Source organism: Hordeum vulgare, chromosome 3H, assembly GCF_904849725.1.
Source record: "Hordeum vulgare subsp. vulgare chromosome 3H, MorexV3_pseudomolecules_assembly, whole genome shotgun sequence".
In the NCBI taxonomy this organism is placed as follows: Eukaryota; Viridiplantae; Streptophyta; class Magnoliopsida; order Poales; family Poaceae; genus Hordeum; species Hordeum vulgare.
Genome location: NC_058520.1, coordinates 564,357,281 through 564,374,995, shown reverse-complemented (window position 1 = coordinate 564,374,995; position 17,715 = coordinate 564,357,281). Strand labels below are relative to the sequence as shown.

General features: G+C 46.3%; 1 protein-coding gene across 4 annotated transcripts; it reads left to right on the top strand.

Annotated features, from left to right (window-relative positions):
- Window positions 1-8,743: 8,743 nt before the first annotated feature.
- Window positions 8,744-14,952, top strand: LOC123445124 (momilactone A synthase-like). Of its 4 annotated transcripts, none has more exons than XM_045122063.1 (4): window positions 8,744-8,893; window positions 9,012-9,059; window positions 9,173-9,244; window positions 14,025-14,952. In XM_045122063.1, the coding sequence occupies exons 3-4, from the start codon at window positions 9,192-9,194 to the stop codon at window positions 14,836-14,838; spliced, it is 867 nt and encodes a 288-aa protein (XP_044977998.1). In that variant the 5' UTR covers window positions 8,744-8,893; window positions 9,012-9,059; window positions 9,173-9,191; the 3' UTR covers window positions 14,839-14,952. The 4 variants fall into 4 exon arrangements, with proteins under 4 accessions (XP_044977998.1, XP_044977997.1, XP_044977996.1 ...); XM_045122062.1 differs by having other exon boundaries at window positions 8,972-9,059; XM_045122061.1 differs by having other exon boundaries at window positions 8,968-9,059.
- Window positions 14,953-17,715: the final 2,763 nt, after the last annotated feature.

Below are 17,715 nucleotides of genomic sequence, written 5' to 3'. Positions count from 1 at the left end.
TTTGGCGTCCTAGAAGCTTGGTGGTGTCTCGGAGCTCAATCATTGTGGTGTGAAGCTCCGGGAAAGCGTCGGGGTCTCCAATTAGGTTGTAGAGATTGCCCCGAGCAATTTGTACGGGTACCGGTAACCGCCCCCAAGGGTTGCCACGTGTACGGGTTCGGTAACCGCCCCCAAGGTTTGCCATTTGTACGGGTTCGGTGACCGCCCTCAAGGGTCCCTTAGTGGAATCACGGCATCTTGCATTGTGCGAGGGCGTGAGGAGATTACGGTGGCCTTAGTGGCATCTTGGGGAGCATTGTGCCTCCACACCGCTCCAATGGAGATTAGCATCCGCAAGGGTGTGAACTTCGGGATACATCATCGTCTCCGCGTACCCCGGTTATCTCTTACCCGAACCCTTTACTTATGCACTTTACTTTGTGATAGCCATATTGTCTCTTGTCATATATCTTGCTATCACTTAGTTGTTTATCTTGCTTAGCATAAGTTGTTGGTGCACATAGGTGAACCTAGTTGTTCGAGGTTTTGTGCTTGGCATATTAAACGTTAGTTTTATTCCGCATTTATTCAAGCCTAAACCTTAATTATTTTAAAGCGCCTATTCACCCCCCCTCTAGGCGACATCCACGTCCTTTTCAGCCGCGAGTACGACTCCATCAACCGCGTTCTAGTAACGCTTCCCCTTAGCAATCTTCAAAGGTATGAAGATGCACTCACCCCTCTCTCGTTGCTGGTCTCTCCATAGGAAGATCTGAATATGCGTAGGAATTGTTTTGAATTTATGCTACGTTACCCAACAGTGGCATCCGAGCCAGGTTTTCCATGTGTAGATTCTATGCACGAGTAGAACACAAAAGGTTGTGGGCGATGATTTGTCAATTTCTTGACGCTACTAGTCTTATTCTTTTCCGGCGGTATTGCGGGATGAAGTGGCCCAGACCGACCTTACACGTACGCTTACGTGAGACTGGTTCCACCGACAGACGTGCACACCGTGCATAAAGGTGGCTAGCGGGTGTCTGTCTCTCCCACTCTAGTCGGATTGGATTTGATGAAAAGGATCCTTATGAAGGGTAAATAGCTTTGGCATATCATCGTTGTGGCTGTCATGTAGGTAAGAAGGCGTTCTTGCTAGAAACCCAGATCAGCCACGTAAAACTTGCAACAACAATTAGAGGACATCTAACTTGTTTTTGCAGGGTTTGACATGTGATGTGATATGGCCAAAGTTGTGATGTTGCATGTATGATGTATGAGATGATCATGTTATTGCAATAGGTTTCACGACTTGCATGTCGATGAGTATGACAACCGGCAGGAGCCATAGGAGTTGTCTTAATTTATTGTATGAGATGCAACGCCATGTGCTTACTACTTTTACTTCATTGCTAACGGTTAGCTATAGTAGTAGTGATAGTAGTAGTTGCGTGACGACTTCACAGAGACACGATGATGGAGATCATGGTGTCATGCCGGTGACGATGATGATCATGCGATGCCTGAAGATGGAGATCGAAAGAGCAAAGATGATAATGGCCATATCATGTCACTATATGATTGCATTGTGATGTTTATCATGTTTTTCATCTTATTGCTTAGAACGACGGTAGCATAATAAGATGACCCCTCTTAAAATTTCGAGAACGTATTTCCCTAAGTGTGCACCATTGCGAAGGATCGTTGTCTCTAAGCACCACGTGATGATCGGGTGTGATAGATTCTAACGTTCACATACAACGGGTGTAAGCCAGATTTACACACGCGAAACACCTAGGTTGACTCAACGAGCTTAGCATGTACAGACATGACCTCGAATACAAGAGACCGACAGGTCGAACATGAGTCGTATGGGTGAATACGATCAACATGAAGTTGCTCACCATGGTGACTAGTCCGTCTCACGTGACGATCGGACATGGGTTAGTCAACATGGATCATGTATCACTTAGATGACTAGAGGGATGTCGATTTAAGTGGGAGTTCATACTTAATTTGATTAAATGAACTTAATTGTCATGAACTTAGTCTAAAAGTTGTCTTTATAAATATTGTAGATGGCCAACGTCAACCTCAATTTCAACGCATTCCTAGAGAAAAACAAGCTGAAAGATGATGGTAGCAACTATGCGGACTGGGTTCGCAACTTGAAGCTCATCCTTGAAGCAGCTAAGAAGGCTTATGTCCTTGATGTGCCGCTAGGTGACCCTCCCGCTCCCACAGCAGCCCAGGACATTCTGAACGTCTGGCAAACGCGGAGTGATGACTACTTGCTGGTTAGGTGTGGCATGTTATACAGTTTAGAAACGGGGATCCAAAGGCGTTTTGAGCAACACGGTGCATATGAGATGTTCCAAGAGGTGAAGCTAGTTTTTCAAGCTCATGCCCGTGTCGAGAGATATGAAGTCTCCGACAAGTTCTTTAGCTGTAAGATGGAGGAGAACAGTTCTGTCAGTGAGCACATACTCAAAATGTCTGGGTTACATGGTCGTCTGACTTCACTTGGAGTCGAACTTCTGGATGATGCTATAATTGATAGAATCCTCCAATCTCTCCCACCAAGCTACAAAGGTTTTGTGCTGAACTACAACATGCAAGGGATGGAGAAGACCATTCCCGGGTTGTACTCGATGCTCAAGTCTGCATAAGTAGAAATCAAGAAAGAGCATCAAGTGTTGATGGTCAATAAGACCACTAGTTTCAAGAAGGGCAAGGGTAAGAAGAACTTCAAGAAAGATGGCAAAGCCGTTGCCGCGCCCGGTAAGCCAGATGCCGGGAAGAACAAGAAGAATGGACCCAAGCCTGAGACTGAGTGCTTCTATTGCAAGGGAAAGGGTCACTAGAAGCGAAACTGCCCCAAATACTTAGCGGACAAGAAGGCCGGCAACGTTAAAGGTATATGTGATATACATGTTATTGATGTGTACCTTACCAGCGCTCGTAGTAGCTCCTGGGTATTTGATACCGGTGCTGTTGCTCACATTTGCAACTCAAAACAGGAACTGCGGAATAAGCGGAGACTGGCCAAGGACGAGGTGACGATGCGCGTCGGGAATGGCTCCAAGGTCGATGTGATCGCCGTCGGCATGCTACCTATACATCTACCGTCGGGATTAGTTTTAAACCTTAATAATTGTCATTTAGTACCAGCTTTAAGCATGAACATTGTATCAGGGTCTTGTTAATGCGAGACGACTACTCATTTAAGTTAGAGAATAATGGTTGTTCTATTTATATGAGTGATATGTTTTATGGTCATGCTCCGCTGGTGAATGGTTTATTCTTGATGAATCTCGATCGTGATGTTACGCATATTCATAGTGTGAGTACCAAAAGATGTAAAGTTGATAATGATAGTCCCACATACTTGTGGCACTGCCGCCTTGGTCATATCGGCGTTAAGCGCATGAAGAAGCTCCATACTGATGGACTATTAGAGTCTCTTGACTTTGAATCATTTGACACATGCGAACCGTGCCTCATGGGCAAGATGACTAAGACTCCATTCTCAGGAATAATGGAGAGAGCAACCGACTTATTGGAAATAATACATACTGATGTGTGTGGTCCAATGAACGTTGAAGCTCGCGGTGTCTATCGTTATGTTCTCACTCTCTCCGATGATTTGAGTAGGTATGGGTATATCTACTTGATGAAGCACAAATCTGAGACATTTGAAAAGTTCAAGGAATTTCAGAGTGAGGTCGAGAAGCAACGTGACAGAAAAATTAAGTGTCTACGATCTGATCATGGAGGAGAATATTTGAGTCACGAGTTTGGCACACACCTAAAGAAGTGTGGAATCGTTTCACAACTGATGCCGCCTGGCACACCGCAACGCAACGGAATGTCTGAATGTCGTAATCGCACTTTATTAGATATGGTACGATCTATGATGTCTCTTACCGACTTACCACTATCATTTTGGGGATACACATTAGAAACTGCAGCATTCACTTTAAATAGGGCACTGTCTAAATCCGTTGAGACGACACCGTATGAACTATGGTTTGGTAAGAAACCTAAGTTGTCGTTTCTTAAAGTTTGGGGCTGCGATGCTTATGTGAAGAAACTTCAACCAGAAAAGCTCGAACCCAAAGCGGAGAAATGTGTATTCATAGGATACCCTAAGGAAACTATTGGGTATACCTTCTATCTTAGATCCGAAGGTAAAACCTTTGTTGCCAAGAACGGATCCTTTCTAGAGAAAGAGTTTCTCTCGAAAGAAGTAAGTGGGAGGAAGGTAGAACTTGATGAGGTAATTACACCCCCTCTCGAACAGGATAGTAGCGCAGCGCGGGAAGTTGTTCGTGTGGCGCCTACACCAACTGAAGAGGAAGTTAATGATAATGATCATGAAGCTTCGGATCAAGTTACTACTGAACCTCGAAGGTCCACAAGGGTACGCTCCGCACCAGAGTGGTACGGCAACCCTGTAATGGAAATTATGTTGTTAGACAACGGTGAACCTTCGAACTATGAAGAAGCGATGGCGGGCCCGGATTCCAACAAATGGCTTGAAGCTATGAAATCCGAGATAGGATCCATGTATGAGAACAAAGTATGGACTTTGGTGGACTTGCCCGATGACCGGCGAGCCATAGAAAATAAATGGATCTTCAAGAAGAAGACTAATGCAAACGGTAATGTGACCGTTTATAAAGCTCGACTTGTTGCAAAGGGTTTTCGACAAATTCAAGGAATTGACTACGAAGAGACTTTCTCTCCCGTAGCGAAGCTGAAATCAGTCCGAATCATGTTAGCAATTGCCGCCTTTTATGATTATGAAATTTGGCAAATGGACGTCAAAACAGCGTTCTTTAACGGGAACCTTAAGGAAGAGTTGTATATGATGCAACCAGAAGGTTTTGTCGACCCTAAGGGTGCTAACAAAGTGTGCAAGCTCCAGCGCTCCATCTATGGCTGGTGCAAGCATCTCGGAGTTGGAACATTCGCTTTAATGAGGTGATTAAAGCGTTTGGGTTCATACAGGTTTACGGAGAAGCCTGTATGTACAAGAAAGTGAGTGGGAGCTCTGTAGCTTTCCTCATACTATATGTGGATGACATATTATTGATGGGGAATGATATAGAGATGTTGGCGAGTATAAAGGCCTATTTGAACAAGAGTTTTTCAATGAAGGACCTTGGAGAAGCTGCATACATATCAGGCATCAAGATCTATAGAGATAGATCGAGACGCCTCATAGGTCTTTCGCAAAGTACATACCTTGAAAAGATATTGAAGAAGTTCAATATGTAACTCAAAGAAAGGGTTCTTGCCAGTTTTGCAAGGTATGAGATTGAGTAAGACTCAGTCGTCGACCACGGTAGCAGATAGAGAAAAGATGAGTTATGTCCCCTACGCTTCAGCCGTAGGCTCTCTTATGTATGCCATGCTGTGTACCAGACCTGATATAAACCTTGCCATAAGTTTGGTAGGGAGGTACCAAAGTGATCCCGGTATGGAACACTGGACAACAGTCAAGAATATCCTTAAGTACCTGAAGAGGACTAAGGAAATGTTTCTCGTTTATGGACGTGACGAAGAGCTCGTCGTAAAGGGTTACGTTGACGCTAGCTTCGACACAGATCCGGATGACTCAAAGTCACAGATCGGATACATATATGTTTTGAATGGTGGGGCAGTGAGCTGGTGCAGCAGCAAGCAAGAAGTCGTGGCAGCATCTACATGTGAAGCGGAGTACATAGCTGCTTCAGAAGCAGCTCATGAAGGAATTTGGATGAAGGAGCTCATCACCAACCTTGGAGTGGTTCCAAGCGCGTCGGGTCCAATGACACTCTTCTGTGATAACACTGGGGCCATTGCCATAGCCAAGGAGCCCAGGTTTCACCGGAAGACGAAGCACATCAAACGCCGCTACAACTCCATCCAGGACCATGTCCAGAGTGGAGTAATAGAGATTTGTAAAGTACACACGGATCTGAATGTTGCAGACCCGTTGACTAAACCTCTTCCACGAGCAAAACATGATCAACACCATAATGCTATGGGTGTTCGATACATCACAATGTAACTAGATTATTGACTCTAGTGGAAGTGGGAGACTGTTGGAAATATACCCTAGAGGCAATAATAAAATGGTTATTATCATATTTCCTTGTTCATGATAATCGTCTATTGTTCATGCTATAATTGTATTAACAGGAAACATTAATACATGTGTGAACAAATAGATCACAATGTGTCCCTAGCAAGCCTCTAGTTGGCTAGCTCGTTAGTCAATAGATGATCATGGTTTCCTGGTCATGGGCATTAGATGTCATTGATAACGGGATCACATCATTGGGAGAATGCTGTGATGGACAAGACCCAATTCTAAGCGTAGCACTAGATGGTATTGTTCGTATGCTAAAGCTTTTCTAATGTCAAGTGTCATTTCCTTCGACCGTGAGATTGTGCAACTCCCGGATACCGTAGGAGTGCTTTGGGTGTATCAAACGTCACAATGTAACTGGGTGACTATAAAGGTGCACTACGGGTACCTCTGAAAGTGTATGTTGGGTTGGTACGAATCGAGATTTGTCACTCCGTGTGACGGAGAGGTATCTCTAGGCCCACTCGGTAGAACATCATCATGAGCTCAATGTGACTAAAGGAGTTAGTCACACGATGACGCGCTACGGAACGAGTAAAGAGACTTACCGGTAACGAGATTGAACAAGGTATGGGTATACCGACGATCGAATCTCGGGCAAGTTCTATACCGACAAACAAAGGGAATTGTATACGGGATTGATTGAATCCTTGACATCGTGGTCCATCCAATGAGATCATCGTGGAGCAAGTGGGAGCCACCATGGGTATCCAGACCCCGCTGATGGTTATTGGCCGGAGAGGTGTCTCGGTCATGTCTACCTGTCTCCCGAACCCGTAGGGTCTACACACTTAAGGTTCGATGACGCTAGGGTTATAGGGAATTGTTATACGAGGTTATAGAAAGTTGTTCGGAGTCCCGGATGAGACCCCGGACGTCACGAGGAGCTCTGGAATGGTCCGGAGGTAAAGATTGATATATAGGACGAATGCTTTCGGACACCGGAAGTGTTTCGGACGTCACCGGTAACGTACCGGGACCACCGGAGGTGGCCCCGGGGGTCCACCGGAAGGGGGCAACGACCCCGGGAAGCTAGATGGGCCAAGTGCGGGAGGGAACCAGCCCCTAGGTGGGCTGGTGCGCCCCCACACTCAGCCCAAGGCGCAGGAGGTGGAGAGGGGGGAAACCCTAGGCGCTGGTGGGCCTAAGGCCCACCTAGGGGTGCGCCACCCCTCCCCCTTGCCCTGGCCGCCGCACCTCCCAGGGGGGGGGCCTGCCGCACCACCTAGGTTGGGAACCCTAGGGGTGGCACCCCCCTCCCCTCCTCCTATATATAGTGGGCACTTTTGGGCTTTTGGAGACACAGTTTTCCCTCTCCCTCGGCGCAGCCCTGCTCTTCTTTCTCCTCCTCTCTGCCGGTGCTTGGCGAAGCCCTGCTGGGAGACCTCTTCTCTCTATCGACACCATGCCGTCGTGCTGCTGGAGTTCTTCCCCAACCTCTCCCTCCTCCTTGCTGGATCAAGGTGCGGGAGACGTCACCGGGCTGCACGTGTGTCGAACGCGGAGGTGCCGTAGTTCGGCACTGGATCGAAATCACACCGCGATCTGAATCGCCGCGAGTACGACTCCATCAACCGCGTTCTAGTAACGCTTCCGCTTAGCGATCTTCAAAGGTATGAAGATGCACTCACCCCTCTCTCGTTGCTGGTCTCTCCATAGGAAGATCTGAATATGCGTAGGAAATTTTTTGAATTTATGCTACGTTACCCAACAGAGGCTTCTATACCTTCTTTTTCTTTTTCCCTTTTCTTCATGCCTCAATTTCTCTTCCTATAATCTTAGTTATTGTTCTGCAGGTTTCCTGATTTATTGTTCCATCTTTGCGTTGATCTGTTATACGATATTTAATTTTCCCCCAGTTGCATCCTAGAAGATATAAGCATCAACACATATTTCATTTCTTTTGTTCATGCTTCAGAAAATTCTTCAATGATGCTTGCGCAGACAAAGGTCAAGAATAGCGCTAAAAGTGAAGTCCACAAGTTGTAAATGGACGTGATAAAAGAAATGCATTTTTCATATGTTATGTTTAGAGCTGCATGCTTACCATCTTATGTAAGTTCGTAAAATATAATCTGATAAAAGAAATGCATTTTTCGTATGTTAGTGTGAAGGGGTAGATTCACATTGCTTATTTCTAGAAACTTCTACAAAATTGAACTTCTGTTTTTAACATTTCCTTAGAGAAATGCCATAAGCAAAGATAGTTGACCACTTCTATATAGTGAAGTAAGTTTAGTTGCAAATTCAGCATTATATTTATATATGGTGAAAAAAAATACTAGGATAAAATAGAGGCGCAGAACCTACACGTATCCCTTACCATTTGCATCACTTGCATGTAAGTAGCTGATTGCAAGGATGTTGGTTAAGGAGATACAAATGACTACTAAGGAGTTTTATTTGTGTGTCCATATGTTATTTGCTATCCCGTGGCAACGCACGGGCATTAAGCTAGTTGATATTAGAGTGAACTTGCACTTCTTTATTGATGATCCATAACATGATTAGGGTGTTGATAGAACAAGTATTTGGCTATTTGTACCGTAATAAAATTCTGAATGAAAATAGTGTCTCTATCTTTGAACGGTTGGTTGGTAGGTTGAGGCAAGGTCTTCATGCTTTTATGTAAGAATGCCCCGGCACACCACCATCATGTCATACGGAGGACTAAAGGAGCAACCACTTCTCTCTTTCTCTCTCTGCCTCTCTTCCTCCCCACCTCCCCCAACCCCAAGAACTAGGACAAACTGCTCCGGCTCGTCGTCGACAGCTAAGGTATTTCTTCAGACATTTTTCCTATCGGCTAGTTATCCTGAGGTGGTGCATGCCTTCTTATTGTTATTTGTCAGGTAGCATCCCTTGCTAGCTAACTTCATCTTTCCTTTACTGAAAGACGCTCCCTCAAAGAAATCTGTCTGATTCTTCCTAAGAAAGTCCGCAGGTGCTCTTGAATAGATCGATTATGATCTCTCCTGTAAATCGTAGGTGTTCCCCCTGCTGAAAGATGCACGTTTTGTTATTGTGATACTAGTTGCTTCTTGTCCTCTTTTGTAGTCGGACGATCGCCGAGGAGATGGCCGATGGTGCAGGCCAGGGGTCGTCGGCGGCAGCGGCGAAGAAGGGAAGGTAAAACCATTAATTAGTAAGATGTTGTAGTTAGTTAATTAGTAAGATCGGCAAGAGAAGTTCTCCAGGGTGTTTTGATTCCAAAGTACATGTTCCCTGATCATGTCAACCTGAGAGAGAGAGAGAGAGACGTGGTAGGTTCCAGGAAGCAAGCCAGTGAGTGTTGGCACTTGGCAGGGTTTTTGCCCATAGAAAGATTTTTTTTCTGTTCAATCATTGTCTCTTTAGCGTTGACTTGCCAACGAAATAAATGTCTAACAACCGGGAGTTCCAGCCACCGCCTGTTTGTCTGTATGCTCACTGGAATCCTAAACCTCGCCACCCGTGTTATTTCTCTCCCCAAAAGTGTGTGTTTCATTTCTGCGAAAAATAACCCTAAGGCCTTGTTTGGTACTAGAGTTTTTGAGGGGATCGGTGGGGATAATCTTCAAAGGGATTGGATGAAACCCCAACCTTCACCCAATCCCTTCAAATCCCCATTTATCCCCAATACACTAGGTAGGGGTAGTGTATTGGGTATTGAGAAAAATGCATTAGAATTTGGGGATTTATGAAGAAATGTGAGGATGAAACATGTCAAATATACTAGAACCAAATGATGTTATGGGATATGTGGGGATTTAGGGGTTTTACCGGGATAATCCCCACTAATTCCTTAAAATACACTAGTACCAAACAAGGCCTAAGCAGAGTAGTTTTAACATGCCCTCTCTTACCCCCTGTTTTCACGTAAAAGGTAAGAGTATATTGTTAGAATAAATTCGAGGCTCTCTGCCGATCTATCGAGGACCAAGCAATCACACGAACACGACATCAAGATTTGTTAACGAGGTTCACCGATATGGCTACATCCCCAGGACCTGACTATGGACGCTCCTCCCCGTAACACCGTCACAATACTGCACCCCGGCCGCCCGGGTGCCGGCACACGCCGCCGGCTCCGCCGAGTGCCTGTGCTATTATGTTGGCATGGGTTACATCGTGTGTCTAGCCCCGCTATATATGAGAGACCTAGGATACAAGTGTCATGTTTGGACACGACTCCATATTTTATCTAAACACAATACAATTACAAGTCCAACTGTAACCTATCTTGTACACGATATTTGACACAACTCTAACAAACTTCACCTTGACGAATATTCTCCACCACCTTGAATTCGTTCATGTGTCAAACTTCCATGTACATTGGACTTGAACTTGTCCCATGAGCACCGCTGCTACTCCAAAGACTCCATGTGACTCCACCTGCAACTTGTAGTTCCTTCTTTTCCTGATCATAGTCAACGCTCGAACGAAATTAAGCTCCATATTACTCTAGTTGTGCTCTCAACTTCCAGAGTATCAAACACCATCACACACCGATCACTGACCTGCGTGAAAGTGAACAACTCATATTGGGTGTCACACATAAGAGTTACCTGAACTTAACATCACCGCTCTTCCTTGACCGCCTGTTTGAAACTTGAAAGAATTTCGTCATTGGTTGTAGTCATCCCGAGTCAAATTCGCAGTTGTCTCACCACATGTATGACCACCAGAGCCCTAGCCCGTCTCCATGTCCCGTGCGTACTGCACGCCTCTCCGCTATTACCGCATCGAGCCTCCGTTGTCCCGGTCGGGTCTCAAAGGTCGCGAGCCCACACCACTCAACCCTCGCTGCAGAGTACCACCGATCATCACCGACCGATGACGAGTTTCATGCTTCCATCAGACCACTAGGCTCCAGTCTGAATTGCGTGTCACTCACTTTTTTATCGCTGAATAGGCTGCCATCTTCGGATCCTTACACCGTAGCCCCTCAATCCAGCTCCACCTTCAACATGACTCCATGGTAGATGATCAGTCCACCCTGCGCTCTGTCGACTTCAAGCTCCGTGTGTACATCACCTTGAATCAACCCCGCGCCATAGTCTTGTCGAAACCACACAAGCCACCAGGCCTGCATCACGTGTTTCCACGCCCAGAAGTCGGTCACCATCAACATCACGCTCCTACGTCGTCGTCGATCCCACCACCATCTTCTGCTTTGACCAACATCCCCGTCGATCCGTCAGGCAGTCCAGTCCGACCCAGCCGAAAATATCCGACTGCAAACATGCTCCAGCATGTGTCATCTGTGCATTGCTTAACGCCATGTGTATGCATGATCCCTGCCACGTCATGCTCCAGACTCCTCCGAGCCTTATACGCACGTCGTCAACCTGCCAAACTCCTGGTAAAATCCCGTGTATAATTCTCAACACATCCAAAAGAAAACCGGATTTCATGATGGTGTCCATGGATACACCGAGCATATCTCCATAACATTCAAAACTCCTTTTCTGTAATCATGTTGTATCCAAAGCCACGTACATACCATCGTGTTGCAGATTACCTTTTTTCACCAACAAATCTCACATGCATGTACAACACCACACGGATCCTTTGCCTTGCCCGTACGGCTTGCCTAGGCAGTAACCCATCAAAGCACTCGGGAAAATCATCCGCTCTTGCCAGTCCAGGCCTACAGCTGCGCCAAGCATGCCCGCGGGGCCCTTTTAGCCCACAACCTCGCCCAGCCTGCATGATTTGCCCCAGCGCCCGAGATGAAGCCTCTGCCTCGCATACGCCTCCGAACGAGCGCCTTTCCACCTGATCGATCGACCGCCGCTGCTTGCATATGTGTCGCACATTCTTACGCGGCCGCTGCCACGCGTTTCACGATTGGAAAGATACGATCTCGTCGAGAAACAATCTGTGCTGGCCCGACCGGCCGCTCCCGATGGCTCCTTGCAATCGTCTGCTTCAAATCGATTTCTCATGCGCCTATGCCACTCCGTCGGCGACATCTTTCCTGCGAACAACCGAACCAAGCCGAACTTTTTTCCTCTAGATCAACGATCTGCAACCTTCTTGAACCTTGCTCATGATACCACTTGCTAGAATAAATCCGAGGCTCTCCGTCGATCTACCAAGCACCAAGCAATCACACGCACACGACATCGAGATTTGTTAAAGAGGTTCACTGATATGGCTACATTCCCGGGGCCTGACTACGAGAGCTCCTCCACGTGACACCGTCACAATACTGCACCCCGGCCGCCCGGGTGCCGGCACACGCCACCGGCTCCCCCGCGTGCCTGTGCTATTATGTTGGCATGGGTTACATCGTGTGTCTAGCCCCGCTATATATGAGAGACCTAGGATACAAGTGTCCTTCTTGGACACGACTCCATATCCTATCTAAATACAATACAACTACAAGTCCAACTGTAACCTACCTTGTACACGATATTCGACACAACTCTAACATATATAATGGATCAAAGCCGTTGATCTTATTAATTAATGGTTTGATTAACGTCTACCTTCTTACCTCACATATAAAAAGAAGGGGTAGGAGGGAGTATGTTAAAATTTGCCAGATCCAAAACCTTGAACAAGTTAGCGTCTAATATTTAACACAGTAGATGATTACATACACGCATATACACTTATTTCTACGAATGTATCCACGCACATCTTACTATATGCATCTTTTATTCGACAAAGATGTTTTTTTTTCATTGAACGGACATCATTGAAAAGTCTGAAATAAATTTAAAATATATGAGCATCGGTGCCAACTTAAACCCTGGTGAACTGGTTCTATCACAAGAAATCTAACCATCTGAGTTACACTTAGTTTGTTAAACAGTGAATTTTTATGCTATATGATGGGGTCGAGCTTTGAAAGCAGACCTATGTCTCCTATGTGCATCCCTTGTGCGACAGGCAGTCATTGCATGCTGAAACCGTAATAGGTAGCATGTCATCGGGCTTGTAAATAGATGGAAGCTTTCTAATTCTTAAAAACAATATATGTACTTCTCTTACTCTCTTTTAACCTGAAAATTATGCATACACTTTATTTATTGTTACTACCGCTTTTTATGTTTTAAATCCCACTGGTCCCTTTATGTTATTTGGATTTTTCCTATAAATTTCATTTTATTTTCATTTACGTGAGAGATGTGCGGGCAGTGAATTTTATGATCTCAAATTCATTTAGGGTAGTGAATTTCCTATAAACGCCACCCTAGCTTTTGATCACTTTGCGTACGGCACTCCAGAATTTGACATTTCACTTTTGTTGTCTTAGTTTTTGACAATACATCACAATTATCATTTTGTGGCAAAAGCAATAATTTTAGAGTGGCAATTGTGATACATTATCAAAATCTAAGAGTGGAAAAAGTGAAATAAAAATTTGTTGCTTTTGTCACGGAATGGCATTTGTGATGAATTGCCAAAATCTAAAAGTGACATGTCAAATTCTAGAGTAGCATAAGCAAAACGGACAAAAGCTATAGTGACAAAAACAAAGTATTTCCATTCAAGTAGACAAAATAATGAAAATTTAACAGGAAACCATACATTTAAAATTGTATGATTGCTTGTGAACTAGATATAAATCATAAACTCAATTAAGAACAAACCTTTAACCATTTTAATATATATTTTTACCAAAATTTAAATGCATGTCTATGATGTCGCACCATTTTTAAACATATACGTTTGATTTATTTTTCTTAGAGATTATTTTTGTTAAGTGTCTACTAATATTGGGCTCATATGGAGCTGATGTCATAATTGGATTTCTTGATGCATATCCAAGTATACATCGCCACACATACACAACCTCTTTTTTTTTCCTCGCAAAGAAAAGAGCGAGTGAGCATCTTGCACACTATAAATAGCAAATGTAGAAAGATAAATCCTCAAATCTCGATACGTTGCTACCGACTCATTTTTCCAGACTCGAGGGGAAGATCGCACTCATAACTGGAGGTGCGAGTGGGCTGGGAAAGGCCACGGCCCAGCAGTTTATCCAGGAGGGCGCTTCCGTAGTCATCGCAGACATCAACTCTGCCTTGGGCCTAGAGACAGCCCAGGAGCTGGGCCCACAGGCCCATTTTGTCCACTGCGACGTCACCGTCGAGGAGAGCGTCGCCGCGGCCGTGGACGCCACCGTCACGAAGCACGGCCGGCTCGACGTCATGTTCAACAACGCCGGCATCGTGGGCGCGCTCTCCGGAACGTCGGAGGTGGCTGGCCTGGATCTGGGCCAGTTCGACCGCGTCATGAGCGTGAACGTGCGCGGCACCCTGGCGGGGATCAAGCACGCGGTGCGCGTCATGGCGCCGGCGAGCTGCGGCTCCATCCTCTGCATGGCGAGCATCAGCGGCCTTCTCGGTGGACTCGGCACGTACCCCTACGCGGTCTCGAAGCTCGCCGTCGCCGGGCTCGTCAAGACCGCCGCCGCCGAGCTGTCCCGCCACGGTGTCCGGATCAACTGCATATCGCCGCACGCCGTGCCGACGCCGCTGGTGCTGGAGCAGTTCTCGCAGCTGTACCGTGGCGCGGACGAGGCGCAGTTGGCCGCCATTATCGGCGGCCTCGGCGAGCTCAAGGGCGCGACGTGCGAGGCGGTGGATGTCGCCAAGGCGGCCGTGTACCTCGCGTCCGACGATGCCAAGTACGTGTCCGGCCAAAACCTGGTGGTGGACGGCGGCTTCACCACCTACAAGTACATGAACATGCCACCCCGCAAGCCTGAGGATCAGGAGTGACTGATTGCCCACTACTGCTGTTGCCTGCCTTTGTGCTCGTGTGGGAGTGTACAAAACTGCGTGTTTTGTGTATTCTTTTGAAACCTTTAAATGAACAGTGGATTCGGCAGCTTAGGGCATCTTCAACACAAATTTGCTTCTGCGTCGGCGGATACTGATGCTGGAGCCGGTCATACAACGCTCCCTGCATACAATTCAAATAATGGTTTAACCATGCCGGACATAATTCATATAAACCGAAGCATATTCACACTATTCGTACATTTCTCATTAAAAATGTGTTGGGAACAAAACCTATCTTATGACAGCGCCCGTCTTTCTCTTTCTTTGTATTTTACGTTGGCGACCACTTCCCCTATCTGTCGTCTTCATGAGCACCGACGGAGTTCAAGATCAATAAAGTAAAGATGAAGTCTCCGACAAGGAAGAATAGGACATATGAGCCCTCGTCGTTGACTATTTCCCCGTTTTGTGTTCCGGCTCCATCAATCTAAACCGTGGCCAGTACAACCCCTCCCTCCCCCTCTAAACATGTCAACCCTCATCGTCGTCTACACTACCACTACCGATGTCATGGCCAGCCGCATCCCCCCCTTCCCGCGGTCTCTCCCTTCCTAGCTCTCTCTTTCCCTCTGTCTACATATATTCAAAAAATATTTTCCAAGAATGCAATAAATTTATACAATAAAATATGGTTTTGTTCGGTTTGTGATTAATTTTGCCACATGATTATATATTATTTTTTCAGAACTTATCTTACTTGACGTGCTTAAATTCCTAGCCACACTTTGACTACCTTAGAGAACCTTATTGTACTTTTCATATGTATGCCATATATGGCTTATTGCTCACAGAAATATTTTTACCTGCAATATTCTTACCTTATGTGTGACTAGAAAACCAAGCACCTATCTAACTTGGTCAACCTTGCCCAAGAGCATGTCTAAAAGTTTTCGTATTTGTAAAATAACTGTCGTTTAAGTGAAGTTGGACAAAAAGAAAAGCTCTCCAATAGTTCTCTAAACGCGCAATTTTTTACGAGATCCTGTAAATTCTCCAAAGCTTTCCCTTCACCTAGGGGAAGATGACCCTTCCGATAAATGTGCCATGTTAGCTAACCGTCATGGGAGTCCGTCGCGCCGTGGACACCATCATCACCTGCTGCAACCGCTGCTGGGGTTCGCCAGCACCATCATTCAATCATCAAAAACTACTTTTATAAAAGGCTTTCACAGGACCGAGAAAACAGCTCACTTATCAACCTCCTCTAAATCGTTTGGACATCCCTATTGAATTCATACACCAGTCACCTCATCCAAAAGTCTAAACTACCTATTCCACGTCTAGCTATGAGAAGTCATCTCCATCGTCATGTCTTCTGCCTCGGCACCTGTCATCCTCAACCTCAAATCTCCACCAACCATGAAGCTCGGCAAGGGGAACTACCTCTTGTGGAAGGCATATGTCATGCCTGGCGTGCGAGGCGCGTAGGTCACAGGGTTCCAGGATGGAACCGACGCACGCCTCCAACCACGGTGGAGCAGCAGCAGACCGCTAACTCCATGGCTGTGATATCAAACCCACTATAAGTGCCATGGCTATGAAGGGGTCATCAAATTTTTAGCATTTTGCTAAACTCCCTCTCCAAAGATGTTCTCGCCCAATTTGTTGGTAAGCAACATACTTGTGATTGATTGATTGCATCACCACCCTCTTTGCATTGCAATCTCAATCTAGAATTGCAAACCTGAGGATCCGAATCGCCACATCAAAGAAGGACACTATGTCCAACACCTCCTTCATCTGCAAGATGAATAGCCTCGGGTGATGGGGATATGTACCTAGGTAGGATCCTAGGCCTGACCTACATGTCCTACCCAAGGTCACAGCATTAAAGACTTCAAGATTTCAAGGAAGATTCCGACTAACTCCTTCCACTCGGTAGAGCATCCATTCGGAGACTTTCTCCTTCCACTCAACAGAAGACTTCCACTCGGAAGAATAAGAAGCTAGTCGACCGCGGAAGTTCAGAAGTCACTCCAACGAGGCCAAAGGGTAGGCATTCGACTGGTCATCATAAGTAACATTTATTACGTACGTTATCAGTAATGCACGCCTTTGTCTTCATTACTTGAACCCTTGGTTGCCTGGGCCTTGATGAGGGGTAGTGCACTCTATATAAGCCACCCCTCCCCTATGGTATAAGAGTCCGCACCCCCTGTAATACACACTCCACACGCAGGAGCTCCTGAGCACTGAGACGTAGGGCTATTACCTCCACGAGAGGGGCCTGAACTCATACATCGTGTGTACAAGCTTGTCGTAGCTAGGATTATGCCCTCTCCTTTCGTACCTCTCACCTCTACTGTAGGTTTGTTCCCATAATAGTTGGCACCCACCGCGGGGTAGGCGTCTAAGCGACTCTCGGCAAGTTTGCGATTTTCATTCTCCGTCATGTCTTCTGGCGGCGTTTCGTTCTTGGGCCATGAGATCCGTCTCGGCGCGCTCGTCTTTGTTGCCGATGACTCGACATGGCTTCAGGAGGCACCTCTCGACGTTGAGGCGTTCCCAATCCATGGGGCAACGCACTTCCGTGCAAGTTCCTGCGGCGTCCTCCTTCGGCAGCCATCGACCCCGGCGTGGACTGTTCTACCCGCTACTCGTCGCCACAAGCGATCCGGTCGCTCGCGACTCCAGCGATGGGTGAAGCACGCGGTGGCTCGCCGGGCGCCGTCTTCACATATTGTGGCAATCGATCCCGATGAATCACTTCGCGACGCGTTCGACTTAGCGTCAGATCAGTTTGATATCCCTTTCGAGTGCGAGAGTTGCGATCCTGCAGCGGAGGTCTTCATGGCGGGTTCTATGGAGAGCTCG

Bases quoted from the DNA above. Each gene is read 5' to 3' on its own strand.
- LOC123445124 (XM_045122063.1), top strand. From the start codon at position 9,192: ATGGCCGATGGTGCAGGCCAGGGGTCGTCGGCGGCAGCGGCGAAGAAG. The intron at 9,245-14,024 runs GTAAAACCATTA...TCATTTTTCCAG, and splicing joins GCAGCGGCGAAGAAGGGAAG to ACTCGAGGGGAAGATCGCAC.